General features: G+C 45.9%; 1 protein-coding gene across 1 annotated transcript; it reads right to left on the minus strand.

Annotated features, from left to right (window-relative positions):
* Nucleotides 1-5: 5 nt before the first annotated feature.
* On the minus strand, nt 6-7,276 carry LOC134050654 (uncharacterized). The gene is made up of 10 exons (XM_062503862.1): nt 6,599-7,276; nt 5,468-5,630; nt 4,712-4,837; nt 3,584-3,652; nt 2,652-2,774; nt 2,228-2,383; nt 1,599-1,652; nt 1,079-1,179; nt 122-202; nt 6-19 (listed from the first exon to the last, which is right to left on the minus strand). Exons 1-10 carry the CDS (start codon nt 6,954-6,956, stop codon nt 6-8), a joined length of 1,245 nt encoding a protein of 414 aa, XP_062359846.1. The 5' UTR covers nt 6,957-7,276.
* Between the last annotated feature and the right edge of the window lie 10,458 nt (nt 7,277-17,734).

Genomic DNA, 17,734 nt, shown 5'->3' on the forward strand with positions numbered 1-17,734 from the left:
TTGTGTTACAAAGTGAAATCTGTGCAGAGGGGTGAATTACTGAGAGAAAAAAAGGAGTCAGAATAAATCCTTGCATTGTCAAGGAGTGGGAACAGGACAGGAGAAGGAATTTTGGCCTCACTCACATTCCTGTAGAGTGCCTCGCTGCTGTAGAGCATTTTGAGTGCCTGCTTAATTATCACAGTGTCCTTCAGGGGAGAGCCTGCAGGGATGGAAATAAAAAACATCAAAGCCAGATCCTCCACACCCCAAACAACTGCACAGCAGGAGCACAAGCAGATTATTCACTTAGTCACAGACCTGCTTCTGCAGAGCCAACAAGTGTTCACCCAGGTTTGGTGGTGGGACAGATAAAGAGCAGCTCCAAAACACAGGTCTGGAAAGCTGCAAAGAACTGGACACAATCCAGACTGAGCCAGGTGATCCCAAACAAGTGTTTGTTGTGGACATCACACACTGAGGGATCTCACACTTCCAAGAATTTTCTGCCAGCAGGGAACAAGTCCCAGATAAATCTTTCACAGCAGGAACAGCAAAGCCCAGGAGAGATGATGATAATTATCAGAGGCTGTGCTAATGATTCTGATGATGAAACATCTCCCATCAGGGGGTTCTCTCCTCAAGGTCATGGCTGAGACTTAAAGCCACGTCCCCAGTGACAGTGGCAAGGCTGGGAGTGAGTAAATCCATGCTCCAGCACAAAGTCATCCTTCCTGCCTGCTCTTTCCAGGGTTTGGGTTGGAAAGAACCTCAAAACCCATCCAGTTCCAACTCAACACCTCCCACTACACCAGGTTGCTCCCAACTCTGTTCTGGGACACTTCCAGGGATCCAAGGGCCTCCTCCACCCTCACCCAAATCCCAGCAGGGCTCAGGATGTCACTCATTTGAATGTGAATGGAGAGCGGCAAGGAAAAACAACAACAGGCAAGGAAAAACAACAACAGGCAAGGAAAAACAACAACAGGCAAGGAAAAACAACAACAGGCAAGGAAAAACAACAACAGGCAAGGAAAAACAACAACAGGCAAGGAAAAACAACAACAGGCAAGGAAAAACAGGCTGGAATGACACTTGCCAGCTGTAACCCAGGGCCCTGTCTCCAGCACATCATTCCCAGAGGGAACATAGCCTGTCCTGAAGATCTTGAGGTAGACCTTGAACTGGCAGGGGGTGATCCTGCAGGCAGAGCAGCAGGCCAGGCTGCTCACAGGGAACAGCAGGGAATGGGAAGCATCCAGGAAATTCCCAGTTTTGCACAGGTAGAATGGGATCAGATCCTGAAGGTCTCGGAGCCTGGGAAGAGGAAATGAAGGTTTGGGTTTCATCAGGATGGGGTTTTTATAGGATTTGGGGTTGTGCTTGAGCACTACAGTGGGGGGGGAAAGGGAAAGGGAGGGAAAGGGAGGGGAAAGCAAGAGGGGGGGAAAAGGGGAAAAAGGGAAAGGGAAGGGAAAGCAAGAGGGGGGGAAAAGGGGAAAAAGGGAAAGGGAAGGGAAAGCAAGAGGGGGGGAAAAGGGGAAAAAGGGAAAGGGAAGGGAAAGCAAGAGGAAAAGGAAAAGGAAAGGGAAAAGGGAAAGGAGGGGAAAGCCACTTACCTTTGGTTTTCATTGCATTTCACAGCTCTCAGGTACCGAACAACTTCCTTATACCTGGGGAGAAAAACAGGAGGGGAGAAGGAAGGGAAGGAAGGGAAGGAAGTGCAGAACTGAGAACAGGGCAAGTACGTCCTACAGTGAAAGAAGCAAACCAGGAGAGCTTCCCACACAGGAGAAACTGCACAGCAGGACAGAAATACAGCTGGAAATGAACTCCTAGAGGTTATTCCCAGATTATCTCAACTCTGGCAAAATAAAACCAGAGGTTGCATTGCAGCTGAATTCTTTAAGTGGACTGGATTCTTTGGAATATTGGATTTTCTGGAGTACAGCCCTCTGAAGACCCAGAACAGACTTTTCTGGCTGCCTTCCACTTGTCAGCCTTTGATGAAGAGAAAAGAATTAACATGCAAAACCTGTAGGGTTTATGGAGACACAGAAATGAGCCACTCCAGAAATATTTTCTTTTTAGTCCTGAGGCATTCAAAGGACTTTGAGAAACTCCAAGAAGCTCCTGGCCTTGTTGTAAAGAAAAAAAAAAATGCTCTATGTTTCCCAATTATACCAAAGCACAGAGTCAAAAATGTAAAAATTGAGCTCCTAAAATAAAAAAGCCAAACCAATCTCACTTTTTTTTCTCCAGCAGTTTCTCCACTCGAGCCTCCACAACAGGGAGTGCTTCCCACAGGAACATTTTCCTTCCTTTCTGTCTCCTCTGCCCAGTGATGTTCTGGCCTTTTAAAACTGTGGTCAGTAACATGTGGTCCCAGGGCAAAACATTCAAGCTGGAAGGATAAAAAGAAAGAAATTTTTAACAGGGTTTTGTTGTACGCCACTAATTAGCTCCGTAAAGGATTGTGAAGTTTGATTAATCAAATATTTTGGGGTTTAGAGCTCAGTTCTGGGGGAAAAGAAAGAAAGTTTAGGGAAAATAGGTCAGTCATGGCATCAAACAGGGAAAGCAGCAGGTACTGAAATATTCCCCTAAAGTGCTCCCACTTTTATTATCAGGGAAAGAACATTCCACTGGATGCAAATCTACTGAGAACTCACCTGTTTGAGAAGGCATAGCAGTGACAGGGAAGGGAGATGGACTGAAAATATTCAACAAACTTCTCATACAGAATTTTTGGGAAGTCACACAACACCAGCATCCGCTGAAGTCGGGTTGTGATCCTGTGATTTGAAAAGAAAAACAATTCCAAAAGGGTATTTTGAAAAGTCTTTTTTAATCAGATGGCAAACTACACAAGTTTGGGGTTTTTGTTTGGATCTGTGTTTGAATTTCTGCTTTAAGTTCTGTAGTGAATAATGAAATTATTATTGTGCTGTGGCTCTGTGGGGTTTAAGCTTTAAAACAAAGATCTCCAAGGAATGTGTGCAGCAAACACTTCAAACTGCTGGACCTCAGCTCCTGCACCTTCCCTGCTACTGGAACCATTTTTGTATCAATTGATAAATGGAGATGTAAAAAACAAGAGTTTAATCTTTAAAATTTTGGCAGGGAGGTAAACACAAACTCTTCCCTTTTTTGTTCCAAGTAAGAAATTAAAGAAAAAAAAAAAAAAACAAAACAGCAACTTAAAATGCAAAGTGCTGAAGGATTTAGGCTGTACCTGTCATTAGTTCCAGAGAAGGTGAGAACACAGAACTGGGTTGGGAAGAATTGAATTCTTCACGCAACCTTGTGTGGCAGGTGAATTTGGGGGGAAAGGTGAAAGATGGAGCTAAAATGGGAAGTGAATTAAGCCAAGGGAGCTGGGTGTCCTCATTCTCCAGCCTCTGGGGGAGCTTTTCCGTGCTCCTTCCCACTGGAATCCTGCCAGGCTGCTGCTGCCACCTCTCCCAGCCACCATTTACTGCTTGGTGGAACAACCACAACCTGCTCTGGCTCCCCACGTGCCTCTCAACAGAGCATCTGTCACCCAAACCACATTTTTAGAGCCAAGCAGAAAGTCTGCAGGCAGCAAGGAAATCACAGTTACCTTTGGAACAGAAATGGGACAGCAATCCTTAGGGAAGCCGTGTGGCCAAGGTTCTGACAGCTCTTCAGCCTGGAGAAAAACCCAGCACTAATTAATGCCTGCCTCCCCTTCCTGCCTTTTCCCCTTCTCTGTATTCAACCGTTGAGGAAAACTTTTTAAGGAAAAAGCTTGGAAGCTGGGACTCTGATAAAAATTCCTGCAAAGACTGAACCAAGTGCAAAAGCATGGTGCAAAATTCCCAGCTAGCAAAAGCAGCCTGCTCCTTGCAAACCTGGCTCATTCCTCAGCAGGAACTGCAGGGGAGCTGCTGTTTCCAACCAATCCACACATCATTTCCCTCTCTTTTAACCCAAACTCCTGAATTTAAACCCCAAATCGTTCAGGTTTCCCAAAGCAAAGCTTTGTGATGCTGCAGTTGTTTTGCTGAGTTGCTGAGTGTAACTTGGAAGTTCTAAGTTAGGTTAAATGCTGTTAAAGTGTTACTCCCCTGAAATTATTAAGGTTAAATTTTAAGCTGAGCTCAAGTTAGGTATAAGAGCTGTTTCTCTGGTGAGCTGTTAAGCTTCAGGTATCGTTTGAAGTACTGTTAAGTGGGAGTGCTGTTAAGCTTTTAAGGCCTGCTCCTTTTTGTCTTTGCTGCTCCTTTTTGTCTTTGCTGCTCCTTTTTGTCTTTGCTGCTCCTTTTTGTCTTTGCTGCTCCTTTTTGTCTTGTCCCAAACTCCCCTCGGTTTTTGTTTCCTTTTCTGAATGCCTGGATTAGGGTTGGTTTTGTTGTTGTTTATTTTCCTTTGTTGTGCCTAAGATCTCCTGTTAGCAGTGGAGCAAATTTTGCCAACCAACTTTGCTGTTTAATATTAAATCTGGCTTTCCCTTGTGAGGGATTTTTTATTTTTTTTTTGAGTTGTCTCAAACTCTCATTCCTGCTTTTCTTCTTCTCACATCCAACCTCTTCTTTTCCACCAAATCCCACTTCTCCCCCAGTGTGTTCATCTTAATCTTGCTGTGCTGCAGCCCGGGCTGGAATTTTTACACTTTCCACACCCCTAATAAACAAAACCCCAGGATTCTCTCACTAATTCCCCTCCCCTGCAGGAAACAAGGAAGATTCTCAGTGGGCCAGGTACTTACAGAGCAGGATCTTTGTGCAGGGCAATCTGTTTAGCTGCTCCCAGCAGCATGACAGCAGCAGCTTTGGGCCTTTCTTGTTCTGCCTGATTTAAAAATCTTGTTACCAGCTCGAAAACATCAGAATACCTGAGAAAGTCAAGTGGGCCTGTAAGATCAAGGGTCAGCAACAGCAGGCTTCCTAAACAACTGGTAATTGTGGCCACCCCACAGCCTGAGCCCAGCCTTGCCTTCAGAGGATCTCCACCACACTGAGAAGGTGCTGGCACAACCAATGCTCAGGGTGTTGGCAATGTTTGTTATGGCAGTGAAAAGGTGAAACTCGTTCTGAGGAAGAAATTTGTAGAAATGAGGTTGGAAGGAACCTTAAATTCCAACCTCAACATCTTCCACCATCCCAGTTTGCTCCAAGCCCTGTCCATCCCTGGCCAGGGATCCAGGAGCAGCCAGAGCTCCTCTGGGACTCTGTGCCAGGGCCTCCCCACCCTCCCAGGGAAGGATTTGTCCCAGTATCCCACCTAAAGCCACCCCAAAAACCAGGCTCCCACTTCCCCAGGTTACAATAACCAGAGATCATCAGGTTCAGATTCAAAGACACATTTAAGAGGGATTTTAAACCACAGCCAAGAGCAATTTGCCTTCCTGTCCAAGTCAGCTCTCTCAACTCTCTTTTTGCTCTCTGAGGTGCTACAATCCTGATTACAACTCAATAAATCAATCAAAAGTTGCTCTGACAAACCCCAATCTGTTGTCACCTACCTGTACACCACCTCCACGTTCTGTGAGCTGCTCACATTGCACTGCCCCGGGGGCAAGTTTGGCTGCCAGGAACGTTCATGATCTGGGGGACACAACTTTTCTCCTGTCAGGTATTTGTTATAGGCTACAGAAAGATCCTTGATGAATTTTTCTAGGAGATCTCCTAAGAGACAAGACAAAAAAAGGGAAAAAAAAATGCACAAAGAGCTTTTGCAATTTTTTTTTTTTTTTTAATCAAAAGAGAAAGTTCCCCATGTGAAATTATTTAGGGAATTGTTTGCATTCAGTTTTATTGGTCAGGAAAGCTTTGTTGCTGAAAGAGGGGAAATTTAGGTGGGATATTGGGAAGGAACATCCCTGGGAGGGTGAGGAGGGCCTGGCCCAGGGTGCCACAGAAGCTGTGGCTGCCCTAGAACTGTCCAAGGTCAGGCTTGGAGCAATCTGGGAGAGTGGGAGATGTCCCTGCCCATGGAAAGGGGCTGCAATGAGATGAATGGAATGAGATCTTCCAGCTCCATTTCACCCCAAACCATTCTATGACTCCCCCAGATGGAGAAAAGCAGGAATCTGCACATGCAAACCCTGGTGCAAGCATGGAAAAAGAATTTGCTCCTTAAAAACTCCCCAAGGATTGATGTGGAAGAGCCATGCTGTTCTCCAGGCCAGGACGAGGCCGAGCAGCCCCAGGATTTTTTTGGGAACACAGCAGCCAGGACGAGGCCGAGCAGCCCCAGGATTTTTTTGGGAACACAGCAGCCAGGACGAGGCCGAGCAGCCCCAGGATTTTTTTGGGAACACAGCAGCCAGGACGAGGCCGAGCAGCCCCAGGATTTTTTTGGGAACACAGCAGCCAGGACAAGGTGAGCAGCCCCAGGATTTTTTTGGGAACACAGCAGCCAGGACAAGGTGAGCAGCCCCAGGATTTTTTTGGGAACACAGCAGCCAGGACGAGGCCGAGCAGCCCCAGGATTTTTTTGGGAACACAGCAGCCAGGACAAGGTGAGCAGCCCCAGGATTTTTTTGGGAACACAGCAGCCAGGACAAGGTGAGCAGCCCCAGGATTTTTTTGGGAACACAGCAGCCAGGACAAGGTGAGCAGCCCCAGGATTTTTTTGGGAACACAACACCTACCCCCGTGCCGTAGCTCTGTGTCCAGCTCCAGCAGCTCCAGGTTGAAGGAGGCCAGGATCCCAGCCAGGGCAGATTTCCTCTGTCCTTTCCAGAAGTTGCTTTTGTTGTGGGCATTGCAGTGGCACAGGGAAGGGGTTGTCCAAAGCAGGCACTGTGTCAGAAAACACAAACAGAAAAAAAAAAAAAAAAAAAAAAAAAAAAAGAAAAAAAGAGGGAGGTTGTTGGATTTTGGTGTTTTCCCCTCAACACTGTGTGAAGGGTGACCATTCCTTTCATCCTTCTTAACACCTATAAATATTTTGGCAGGCAACAATTTGATATCATGGCAACCACTACAAAAAAGTCCCTTATCAATCATATCTCACTGCTGAGCCCTTCACAGAGACCCTCAGGGCTGGCACCTTCCCCTCTGGAAACCAGGACCAAAGTCTTGTCTTTGCACGTTCACCCCAACTCTGCTCACAGCTCTTCTGAAACCCACAACAGATCCAGCCAAATAAACCACCCCCACACAATTCCCTCCACTCCTAACTCCTCTGAGCACAGTCTAAAAAGACTGAAATTAGACATTTCTCTTAATTAATACAAAAATGTCTGATTTAGCAATCTGATTTATGAAGCAAACAGGATACATAACATCAATCAATTCATGTTTACTCCAGCAACTGTCTGGACTAGAAAAAAACCCCATCAGAACCATACTTTTGGTAGTTATGAGGAAATATTAATCAAATTTCCTGCATTATTCTCTTAGAGACCTTAACTCTTTCCTGGGAGGGTAGAATTACTGATTCCTAATTTATCCTATTTCTTTGCCAGCTTTAATACAGGTACCTTGTTATTGTGCACTGCTTTGTGCAGCCTGCTGGAGTTCTTTGTTTAATTCACTGCAATAAATAACTGTTAAAAGCCCTTTCTATGTCCCCTCCTGTCCATTCAATAACCCATTTTATCTAAGACCTGACCTGCTGTCCTTAAGAACTCACAAGCCAGAGTGGTTTAGGCACAGTCACCTGAGCACAGCTGCCAAAAATCTCAGCCTAAGGCAGGGCTTGTCTAAAGCTCTCATTTAATCCCCAGCTTTGTCTCCTGCAAGCTGTGGCCCTTACCTCAGCAGCCAGTTTGTCACAGATGTAGCAGTAGCACTGCTCACAAATATCTGCATTTTTCCCAAGTGGGGAGCAAGTATCACTCTCTCTTCTCCTGCAAGGTTAAAAAAAGCAAAAGGTTATTTAGGGAAATCACATCCTTACCCAGCTCTACTGCTGCTTGCAGCTGATACAAAGCTAAAAATGTGTGAAATGGGAGCTCAAATGGGATTGCCCAGCCCTGGACATACTCAAAGGGGTGAGTGGTGCAGTCGTGCCTGGCATGAGGCATCACATTTGCTTGTTTACAGTAGGTAACCACTAAATCCCCTTCCTCATCCACCAGTTCTTCTGATTTCGTCTCTTCCAGGGGAGATTTCTCTGCAGCAAAGAGAACAGGAGGTGTAAATTGGTGGAAAGGTAGCTACAACTTCCTCAGGAATTACTGGTATTTACTTCTTGAACAGTTTAAAGCACTTTTTCTTTTTCTGGGGTGGGGGGGGGGGGATCTGACAGAACAGCATACAAAACTTCCATGAACTATCAAACCAGAGGATATGAAATCTAAAAGGACCCAGCTGACACTGAGAAGGCCCAGTCTGAGCTCAGTTTGAAGCATCAGTGCCATCAAAGATATCCCTGCAAATCAGGGATTTCCTCCTGGCTTTAGTCCCTTGTGCAGCACAAGGACAGACTTCAAGCACAACACAGAATTAATTCAGTTTATTCCCCAAATCTTTCAGGGGAACTGCAGCAGCACCAAGGGAACAGCTCTTACCCTGTGGCTCTACAAACATGACAGAACTCCCTTGGGTGCTCTCCCCTTCATCATCATCATCATCATCACTGATCAGGATTACGTTCTCCTCCTTTTCTGATGGCCACATGGCCACCAACTTCCAAACTGGAACTACCTGGCAGCCACCAGGGTAACACTGATGGTCCATTCGTACTTTTAAGGCGTTTTCCTCAACAAGGGAAGAAAAAAAAAAAAAAATTCCTCCAAGACCCAAATTCTTCTTCTCCGTTGCGTAAATGACACTAGAGATTGAGATGTTCCATCCTCAGTGCACTCAGCAGCTCAAAACCCACTGGAGCTTCCATCCAGAGCTTGGAGAACCCTGAAAATAAGGAGAGGAAAAAAGAAAAAGCTTTAAATCATGAGATGTGATGTTCTGCTGGTGGGTTTGGTGGGATTGGCTGTGGAGTGAGGAGAAAGGGAACGAGTTCCCACTGATAGGGCAGGGTTAGAGGGGATTTTGGGACAAATCTTTTTTCAGGAGGGTGGGGAGGCCCTGGCAAAAGTTTCCAGAGAAGCTGTGGCTGCTCGTGGATCCTTGGAAGTGTCCAAAGCCAGGCTGGAGTATCCTGATCTAATGGAAGGTGTGGCACAGGGTGGGACTGGATTGTTGGAAACGATGTAACCCTAAATTTGAGACCAGTGAACAGGAATTGCTTTGGGTTTTGTGTTGATAAATCTGCAAGATGTCTAAAAAAAAAAAAAAATCTGTATATGGAGTATTTTCCATGTCACATCCTGGCCAGGATTAAGTAAAGCCTTGACTCTTCATCACTATGTATTTCCAGAGGAGTTTTTTTAATCCTTTCCAAATTTTGCTGACAGGATGAGCTTTAAAGATCCCCCCCATCCCAGAATTCCATGATAACAACTCCTGTTAACAACACCCCTAATTCCTCTGCCTGTCCCCAGGCTCAAACATCCCCCACAACAACTGAGGGTGCTCCAGCACCTGGGAGGGAAAATTTGAGGACTGATTGGGAGAAGAGTTTTTCACTAGCAATAATGAGCTAAAGAAAACCGAGGGAGGATTTTAACTTAAGCAGAAGTTGCCCATGGCAGGGGGTTTTAAGTGGATGGGTTTTAATGTCCCAATCCTTCCATGTCCCATTCCTTTAAAGTCCCAATCCTTCCATGTCCCATTCCTTTAAAGTCCCAATCCCCCCATATCCTGATCTTTCCCTGTCCCAATCCTCCCGTGTCCCAATCCCCCCATATCCCAATCCTTTAATGTCTCAATCCCCCCACATCCCAATCCTTCTGTGTCCCAATCCTTCCATGGCCTATTCCTTTACTATCCCAATCCTTCTGTGTCCCAATCCTCCACTATCCTAATCCTTTACTATCCCAATCCCCCCATATCCCGATCATTCCCTGCCCTGATCCTTTACTATCCCATTCCTTCCATGCCCCATTCCTTTACTATTCCGATCCTTCCATGCCCCATTCCTTTACTGCCCCATTCCTTTACTATCCCGATCCTTTACTATCTCGATTCCCCCCATATCCCAATCCTTTACTATCCCATTCCTTCATTATTCCGATCCCCCCATATCCCGATCCTTTACTATCCCGATCCTTTACTATCCCGATCCTTTACTATCCCGATCCTTTACTATCCCGATCCTTTACTATTCCGATCCCCCCATATCCCAATCCTTCACTATTCCGATCCCCCCATATCCCAATCCTTTACTATCCCGATCCCCCCATATCCCAATCCTTCACTATTCCGATCCCCCCATATCCCAATCCTTCACTATTCCGATCCCCCCATATCCCAATCCTTCACTATTCCGATCCCCCCATATCCCAATCCTTTACTATCCCGATCCTTTACTATCCCGATCCCCCCATATCCCAATCCTTCACTATTCCGATCCCCCCATATCCCAATCCTTCACTATTCCGATCCCCCCATATCCCAATCCTTTACTATCCCATTCCTTTCCTATCCCGATCCCCCCCTATCCCACTCCTTTCCTCTCCCTCCCACACCCCCATCCCTCCTCACCCACCTCTCGCCCTCAGCCCCAACAGCCATAACACAGCCCCAGCCCATCCTCCCCTTAAGGAGCTCCGCATACCCTCCAGCCGTGCCGCTTCCCCCGCAATTCCGGGCGTTTGTAATTAATCCCCGATGTAATTCATTAATTCATTCATTAATTCATTAATTAATTCATTCATTCCCGGTGTAATTCCCGGCGTTGTTTTTCCCGCTCCCGCCGCCCGCCACTCTTTGAAAGCCCCCGGCACTTCCGGGTCGGCGACCCCGGGGCGGGCCCCGCGCGCCCCTTCCGCCCTCACAGCGCCCGCCATGTTTGGTGAGGGCGTGGCTGGCACCGTTTAGATCGAATTCTTTCAAAAGAACACCTCAATAAACGCTCTGGTCTCCGTTAAACCCTGCGGGTGCCGTGCCCGTGTCCCTCATGGTGGCCCCGGTGCCACCAGGTGTTCCCTGCACGCCGAGCTGTGCGGGCAATGCCGCTGGGACAGGCCGGTGTTCACCCAGGGTCAAAGTCCTGCAAAAAAGTAACTTTATTCGGATAAAGGAGACCCCCACCTCTGTGTAGTTCTTGGAAGACATCGCCTCGTTTTATCCTCATTTCCCGAGCACGTTTTTCTCCTCTTTTCCCCTTGGCAGAGGCAGTAGGAAGGTTCAGTCTCCAAATACTAAATATTCCCTCTTTAACGTGTATCCTCCCATTATATACCCATTAATACTCGATTTAAACTCGCCTTGGATTGAGCTCATACTCAAAAATCCTGCGCATTTTCCCCTGAAGCTCGAACTACTCCATCCTGCAACAAATCTGGCCAAATTGAGGTTCTTAAACACCCCCCGCATTCCTCCAAAACTTAAAATTGCTTATTCCAAATTCAGCCCTTAGTGAAAACACAAACACAAGTTCTGTAATTACTTAGGCCCCCGCGCCCTTGCTACCTAATTGAGTCTTTTATATTTAGTTACCGCATTAAGAACAATTGCCTTTTTAATTACAGAAACCCCCCCACACCCATTTTCCTGATTAGTTCTTACAGCTAATTATTTACATTTTTCATTAATGAACACCCCCTACAGCACACTCTACACTGGCCTTGGCCTCACCTCGAATTTTTTGAGCAGTTTTGGTCACAAAAAATTAAAAAAAAAAAATCAAAAAAATCAGGTATTTATATATATATATTTGGGTGCTCTCTCACAGAATGTAAAAATATAGGAATATAAAGAATATAATGAATGAGAGAGCATCCAAAAGAGTGAGACAAAGGAATTTGGTTTATTCAGGAGATTGGTATGAGATTATTTCAAATATATATATATATATATAAAATATAGGTATTGCCTCTTACATTTATGTATTAGCTTTTGCAAGTTATTACTGCTCACAGAGATCCTGCTATGGTACAATTTGTAATTCCTTTTTACTGCTTTTTGCTGTAATATAATCTGTCAGTTTACGTATGCACTGTACATTTTATACAAATAGTAGTGTGATAAATATATTTTAAGCCATAAGATAATATTAAAATAAAGACTGATGTTAAAATGCTTTTATTCATATAACTGACTCAGAGAATAGTGTAAGGTAATTAGGTAGTTGCTTATTATTTTGTGGACTGTCTCATCTGAATTATAACAGTAACCAAAAACCAGAACCCAATTTACTGACTGCTCGTGTAAAAACAACAGGATGAAACCACGAGAAGAAATAAAATATATTGATTTAATCTGAAAGATGCAGACAAGTTAAAAGCAAGCAAAAATTCATGAGAATTCACCTAAACTCACAGGAATGTTTGAATATGTGTAGACTCTTATAAATGTGCATGTACCCCTGAAATGGAACGGGATGTAAAGAACATTATTTTAAGATAACAGGGTGTTTTTTGGCTGATCACCAAAACAGTGCTGCATTTTGTCCCTTTTATCCCTTAATAAACTTTTATAAAAATTTGAAATAGTGAGCCGTGTTTCTCACACTCCCAAGGGATTTTTGTCCCTTTTATCCCTTAATAAACTTTTATAACAATTTGAAATAGTGAGCCGTGTTTCTCACACTCCCATCCCAAGGAAGCAATGCCTTTACCAAGAAAGGAGCTTGCAAAAAATATATCTTAAAATATATTTGCTACTGCAAAATATATACCAAGAGAGCAGAAAAACAAACAAACAAAAAAACACTTAAGGAAAAAATACCAAAATTAAAGTAGCACCAAAAAATCATCTGAAAACCACCCAAAATTGCTGAGGTCTACAACTATGAAATTGTGGAAATGAAACAATCTGAAGCAAAATTGTAGTTAACGAGCCCAAAATAAATCCGCAGAATCATTCCACGAAATAACCTGATTATAAATTTTATTTTATTTTTGTTGTTGTTGTTGTTGTTGTATTGAATATAAAAATCTGCTTGCTGGTCTAACCAAGCACTTTTTTCTTGGTGTCCTACCTCTTCTTCCCATACATTAAACTCCATAAATTCCAAAAGAGCGAATTTTATTTCTCACCCCCAGGCGCAGCAGCCGGAGGAGGAGCCGCTGTCGCCGCTTCTGGCCCCGATCGCCACCTTCTGTCGCGATATCGGCGAGGGAAATCCACATCCAGCAGCCGACCCTCCCCACCAAGCACTAGATGGTACCAGAGCTCCACACAGGAGCTCAAAAAAAATTCTGAATTCTCAACCAGGGAGAGCCGGAGAAGGGAAGCTGCGATGTCTTAATGTGCTGCTGGCACAGAAAATGGAGTTTTCGAAGGGAAAAAGCCGGCGGGAGCTGGGAATAAAATAAAAGATATTTTCTGGTGTTCAGGGCAACAAGTGCAATGTGTTTGTGGTTAAAATTGTTCAGTGAAGTGACGGTGTTCCAGCAGCTGGGAGGGGAAGTTTGAGCACTGCTTCTGAGGGAGATTTTCACTAATAACAGCAGTTAGTTTCACTAATAATAAGAATTAGAAAACCAGTTAAAGAAAATATAGGAAGGATTTTAACTTGAGCAGAAGTTGCCTATGGGAGGGGGTTGAAACTGGATGGTTTTTATGTTCCCTCCAACCCAAACCATTCTGGGATTCTATTCCATTGTTACATCTTTAAAAAAAAGATAAATAAATTCAATACCTTTAATTCCTGATATCCTTAACATTAGGAACTATTTAAACAGCACTGAGAATTTAATCATCTTTTCCTTTGAGCAACTGCACACCCAGCCTGAAATATTCATGCATTAAAAAAAAATTTAAAAAATAAAAATCCCTCTTCCTGCAAATGAATATTTATCCCATGAATAATCTTGAATGTCTTAGTGGCTTTCAACACATTTGGGCAAAATGTTTCAAGTTTCTGTGCTTACAAGGACAAAATCTAAACCCGACACCTCAATAGGTGGCCTGAATTCAGCTGTGTGGGGCATTTTCCAGGGACAGAATTTCCTCCCTGCTGCTGCTGCCTCCTTAGCACCACAGGGTTTTAGCAACCTTGAGGAACTCCAGGCAGAAATTTGGGGGATGAAATGAAGAATGGAGATAGCAGGGAGAAATAACAACAGCACAACTGGCGCTGGGCCAGAAGATTTTTTTTTTCTCTGAAACCACTCTCTCATGCAGAAATTCCTGATTTTCTGCCCATGGTTGGAACTGGATGAGTTTGAAGGTGCCTTCCAACCCAAACCATCCTGTGATTCCACGATTCTGTGAAATCCTGGGAGATGATCTTATGGCTAAATATGGTCAGGACTTGAGTGCTGTGCCTGGTCCAAGACACAGCGACATCGCTGGTTCCTCCTTCCAGATGAAGAGTTGTTGGCTGCTTCTTTTTTACTTTTAGTGGTGTGGGTGTAAAATATTGGATTTCACATCGCCCCAGCTCGGTCTGCTCTGCCCCGCTGGGGTTTGTGCCCAGATCCAGCCAAGCTCGAGGGCTGGGACTGACATCATGGAATCAGAGAGTCCTGCAATGGTTTTGGGGTAGAAGGGATCTTAAAGCTCATCCAGTTCCAGTCCCAGCACCTTCCACTATCCCAGGCTGCTCCAAGCCCCATCCAACCTGGCCTTGGGCACTTCCAGGGATCCAGGCACAGCCACGGCTTCTCTGGGAATCTGTGCCAGGGCTGCAGTGTGAAAAGGACACCTCGGAATTTGGGGAGCCGAGGCCCCACCAGCCTCTCCCAGTGGATTCCTCAGATGGATTCTCATCCCAGGGCTCCCCCCGGGATCAGCTCGGCAGGGACACCAAGATCCAGCCGTGGCAGGCTCTGTGTTGATCCCAAAAGAGAGGGATTTGGGCCGTTCCTGTTTGGTTTTCACCCAAAGCACCTCACGGTGCTCGGAGCTGTTGCTTCCTCTCAGGTGCTCCCCAGGTTTTTTAACTGATCCCAGTTAAGAGCTCTCAAAAGAGGCAGAGGAAAAACCTATTTAATCAGAGAATCCTGGAGTGCCTTGGGGTGGAAGGGAATTTTAAAGCTCATCTTAAAGCTCATCCAGTTCCAGTCCCAGCACCTTCCACCATCCCAGGCTGCTCCAAGCTCTGCCCAGCCTGGCCTTGGACACTTCCAGGGATCCAGGGACAGCCACAGCTTCCCTGGGAATCTGTGCCAGGACCTCCCCACCCTCCCAGGAACATCTCAAAACACAAAATGCAAAGAGATTTATCCCACATCCCTGCTTCCAGGAGACTCTGCAGCTGTTGGGACATTACCTGGAGACTGCAGCTCCCTGGGAATGAGCAGCTGAGGGCAGAGGAGTGGGATTCCACCCACCAGCTCCTGAAATCAAAGGGAATTTCTCTCTGACCACAACAGCAAACAGACCATTAAAACATCTGTTCAAACACCTTCCCACGTCCCATTTCCATTCATTCTGCTGCAAAGTTTGTACCTGCTGAAAGGTTTGGGATAGATGAACGGGCTGGAAAAGGCTCTGAGGATCAAACCTCCAACCCCACCTGGGCAGGAGCTGCTCCAGCAGCTCAGCCCACCCCAGCTGACTCCTATCATGCCTCTTGGGCGTGCTTGGCCCCAAAAATGATGTTCAGAGTTGGAAATGGCAACGAGATTCTTAGAACTGAGCTTTTGGGAAAGAGTTGTGGGGTTTTCAAACTTTCTCCATAGGGTTGTGAGGGCACGTCCCCACCTTTTAGCTTCGGAGAGCCCCTCGGTGCTTTGCTGTGTGGGACCAGTTCAGGTTTCAGGAGGAAAAATGGATTTAGGTGATTCCAATGTGTCTGTGAGGGAAGCACGGGCTCTGTTTGTACCTTGGTGTTGCTGAGATGGGAGGAAACCAGCACAGGCGTCCAAAAAAGAATAAATACCTGGATTCAGGAGAAGGGCTTGGGATGAGAACGTGCCTCACTGTGCAGGAGGGAAATGGGAGCAGAGGGAGGGAAATAGGAGCACAGGGAGGGAAATGGGAAACCAGCTCTCACTTGAACCCTGATTTTGTGAGGGAATGAAGGTTTCTGGGGTGATGGCCCAGTGATGTTCCTCTCACAACCTCATCCCAATTAATTCCTGAATTGTGGTGCCAAGTTCAAGCAACTGGACAACAGCTCCAGATCCCAAAGGTGACACAGATGTAAGAGGGAGAAACCCTTCATTTATACCTTCTCTCAGTTTAATCCCAACCAAAAAAAACTTCAAATCCAGGAAGAAATGGGACCATGGAAAAGCCTTTACACCTAGGTGGGTCCACACAGGAGAAAACCCCCAAAAGATGACTCTGGGTACCTCTGAGTGAGGAATAAATCCTGTTTATTTTCCCCCCACGTGGTTTTCCTGGTGTGTAGGAAGGGGTGAAAGCCTGACAGAGCCCCAGTTCAGTTTGGTTTCAAAGTCCATCAGCTCTGAGGCACGAATCCATTGGAAACCAGGCTCCGCATTTCAGTGCTGGAAAGAAAATATTTCCTTCAGCTCTTTCCCCCTGTAATTTCTTTCCTCTCCCAAGACCACATAAAGCAGAAATGAGATGCTGTGAGAAGGATGGTTCTCTGGGTAGTTCAGAACACATGAAATGATTTTTTTTCTTTTTAATCCTTTTTTTTTTTCTTGGCTTTTCAGCAGGACAACAGCCGGGCCAGGGCAGGAAAATCACACGGAGCCACCGGCGCTGATTCCCGGGAATGAGGAGTGGAGATGCTCCTGCCTCTGCACAGAGGCAGCCAAGAGCTCTCAATTTAAGAACCAGATGAGTCTCAACCTCCTTGGAATTCCTTCAAAAATCTGCCAGCACTCTCCTCCCTGCCGAAAACCGGATAAATCCCCTTTGTATTCCCGGCTCTGAGCGAGGCCCTGAAATATTATCAGTGCTCTTTGACACCCTACCTGCCCCTCATCCCACCTGGCTTTCCACAAAACGCATTTCCTCTGCTTTCAGGGGAAAAAAAAAAAAAAAAAAAGAAAAAGTCAGATTCATTCAAGCCCTGACACTCCTCCAGCACTTGGGTGATCAAGTCTCCTCTGGTTTATATTTGATATTTTAATAGGGTTTCCTTTTGGCCCTTTAATGAGTTTTTATTCCCCTCTGTGCATCAGGCGCTTCACTCTGACCGACAGTTTTACTCACCCCATGTGGAGGAATATGAACAGCCAGGACAACCTTTTCTTCCTGTGGCAAGCTTTGCTCTGCCAACATTTTTCTTCAGCTTGCAGTCGGGGGGATGTTTCCTGACCTTTTCCTTGCCCATCCTCCAGCCTTGGAGCTGGGATGGTCCCGTGGTGCCGAGGCAGGAGCAAACCCAGCCGTGCCGTCCACGCTCTCAGCTCTGCAGCAAGCAAAGAGGGAGAAAAAGAGGGAGAAAAATATTCAAAATTAAATCAAATGTGGGGTTTGGCTCATCTGAGCAGCTGAGTTTTGTTACTTCGGCCTCAGCCCAGGCGTGGGGGACGATTTATTGCAGGGTGCAGTGAGTGAGACAGGCTTGTGCCTGTGGAGAGCTCCGTTCACAGAAGTATGGAATCACTGAAGGGTTTGGGGTGGAAGGGACCTTAAAAACCATCCCATTGCACCCCCAAAAGCTTCCATTATCCCAGGCTGCTCCAAGCCCTGTCCAGCCTGGCCTTGGACACTTCCAGGGATCCAGGAGCAGCCACAGCTCCTCCGGGAATCTGTGCCAGAGCCTCACCTCCCTCCCAGGGAGCAATTCCTGCCCAATATCCCACCTAAACCACCTCTCTTCCAGTTTCCCCCTTTTCCTGTCACCACAGAATTCATTTCTGACATCCCCAAAGTGAGCACGGAGTGAGAGCAGATCCCATCCT

This window comes from Cinclus cinclus, chromosome 16, assembly GCF_963662255.1.
Source record: "Cinclus cinclus chromosome 16, bCinCin1.1, whole genome shotgun sequence".
Taxonomy (NCBI): Eukaryota; Metazoa; Chordata; class Aves; order Passeriformes; family Cinclidae; genus Cinclus; species Cinclus cinclus.

Bases quoted from the DNA above. Each gene is read 5' to 3' on its own strand.
- LOC134050654 (XM_062503862.1), bottom strand. From the start codon at position 6,956: ATGATTGATAAGGGACTTTTTTGTAGTGGTTGCCATGATATCAAATTG. The intron at 4,838-5,467 runs GTAGGTGACAAC...TGACTTTCTCAG, and splicing joins AACGTGGAGGTGGTGTACAG to GTATTCTGATGTTTTCGAGC. The intron at 203-1,078 runs GCAAGTGTCATT...CCATCCCTGCAG, and splicing joins AGGGCCCTGGGTTACAGCTG to GCTCTCCCCTGAAGGACACT.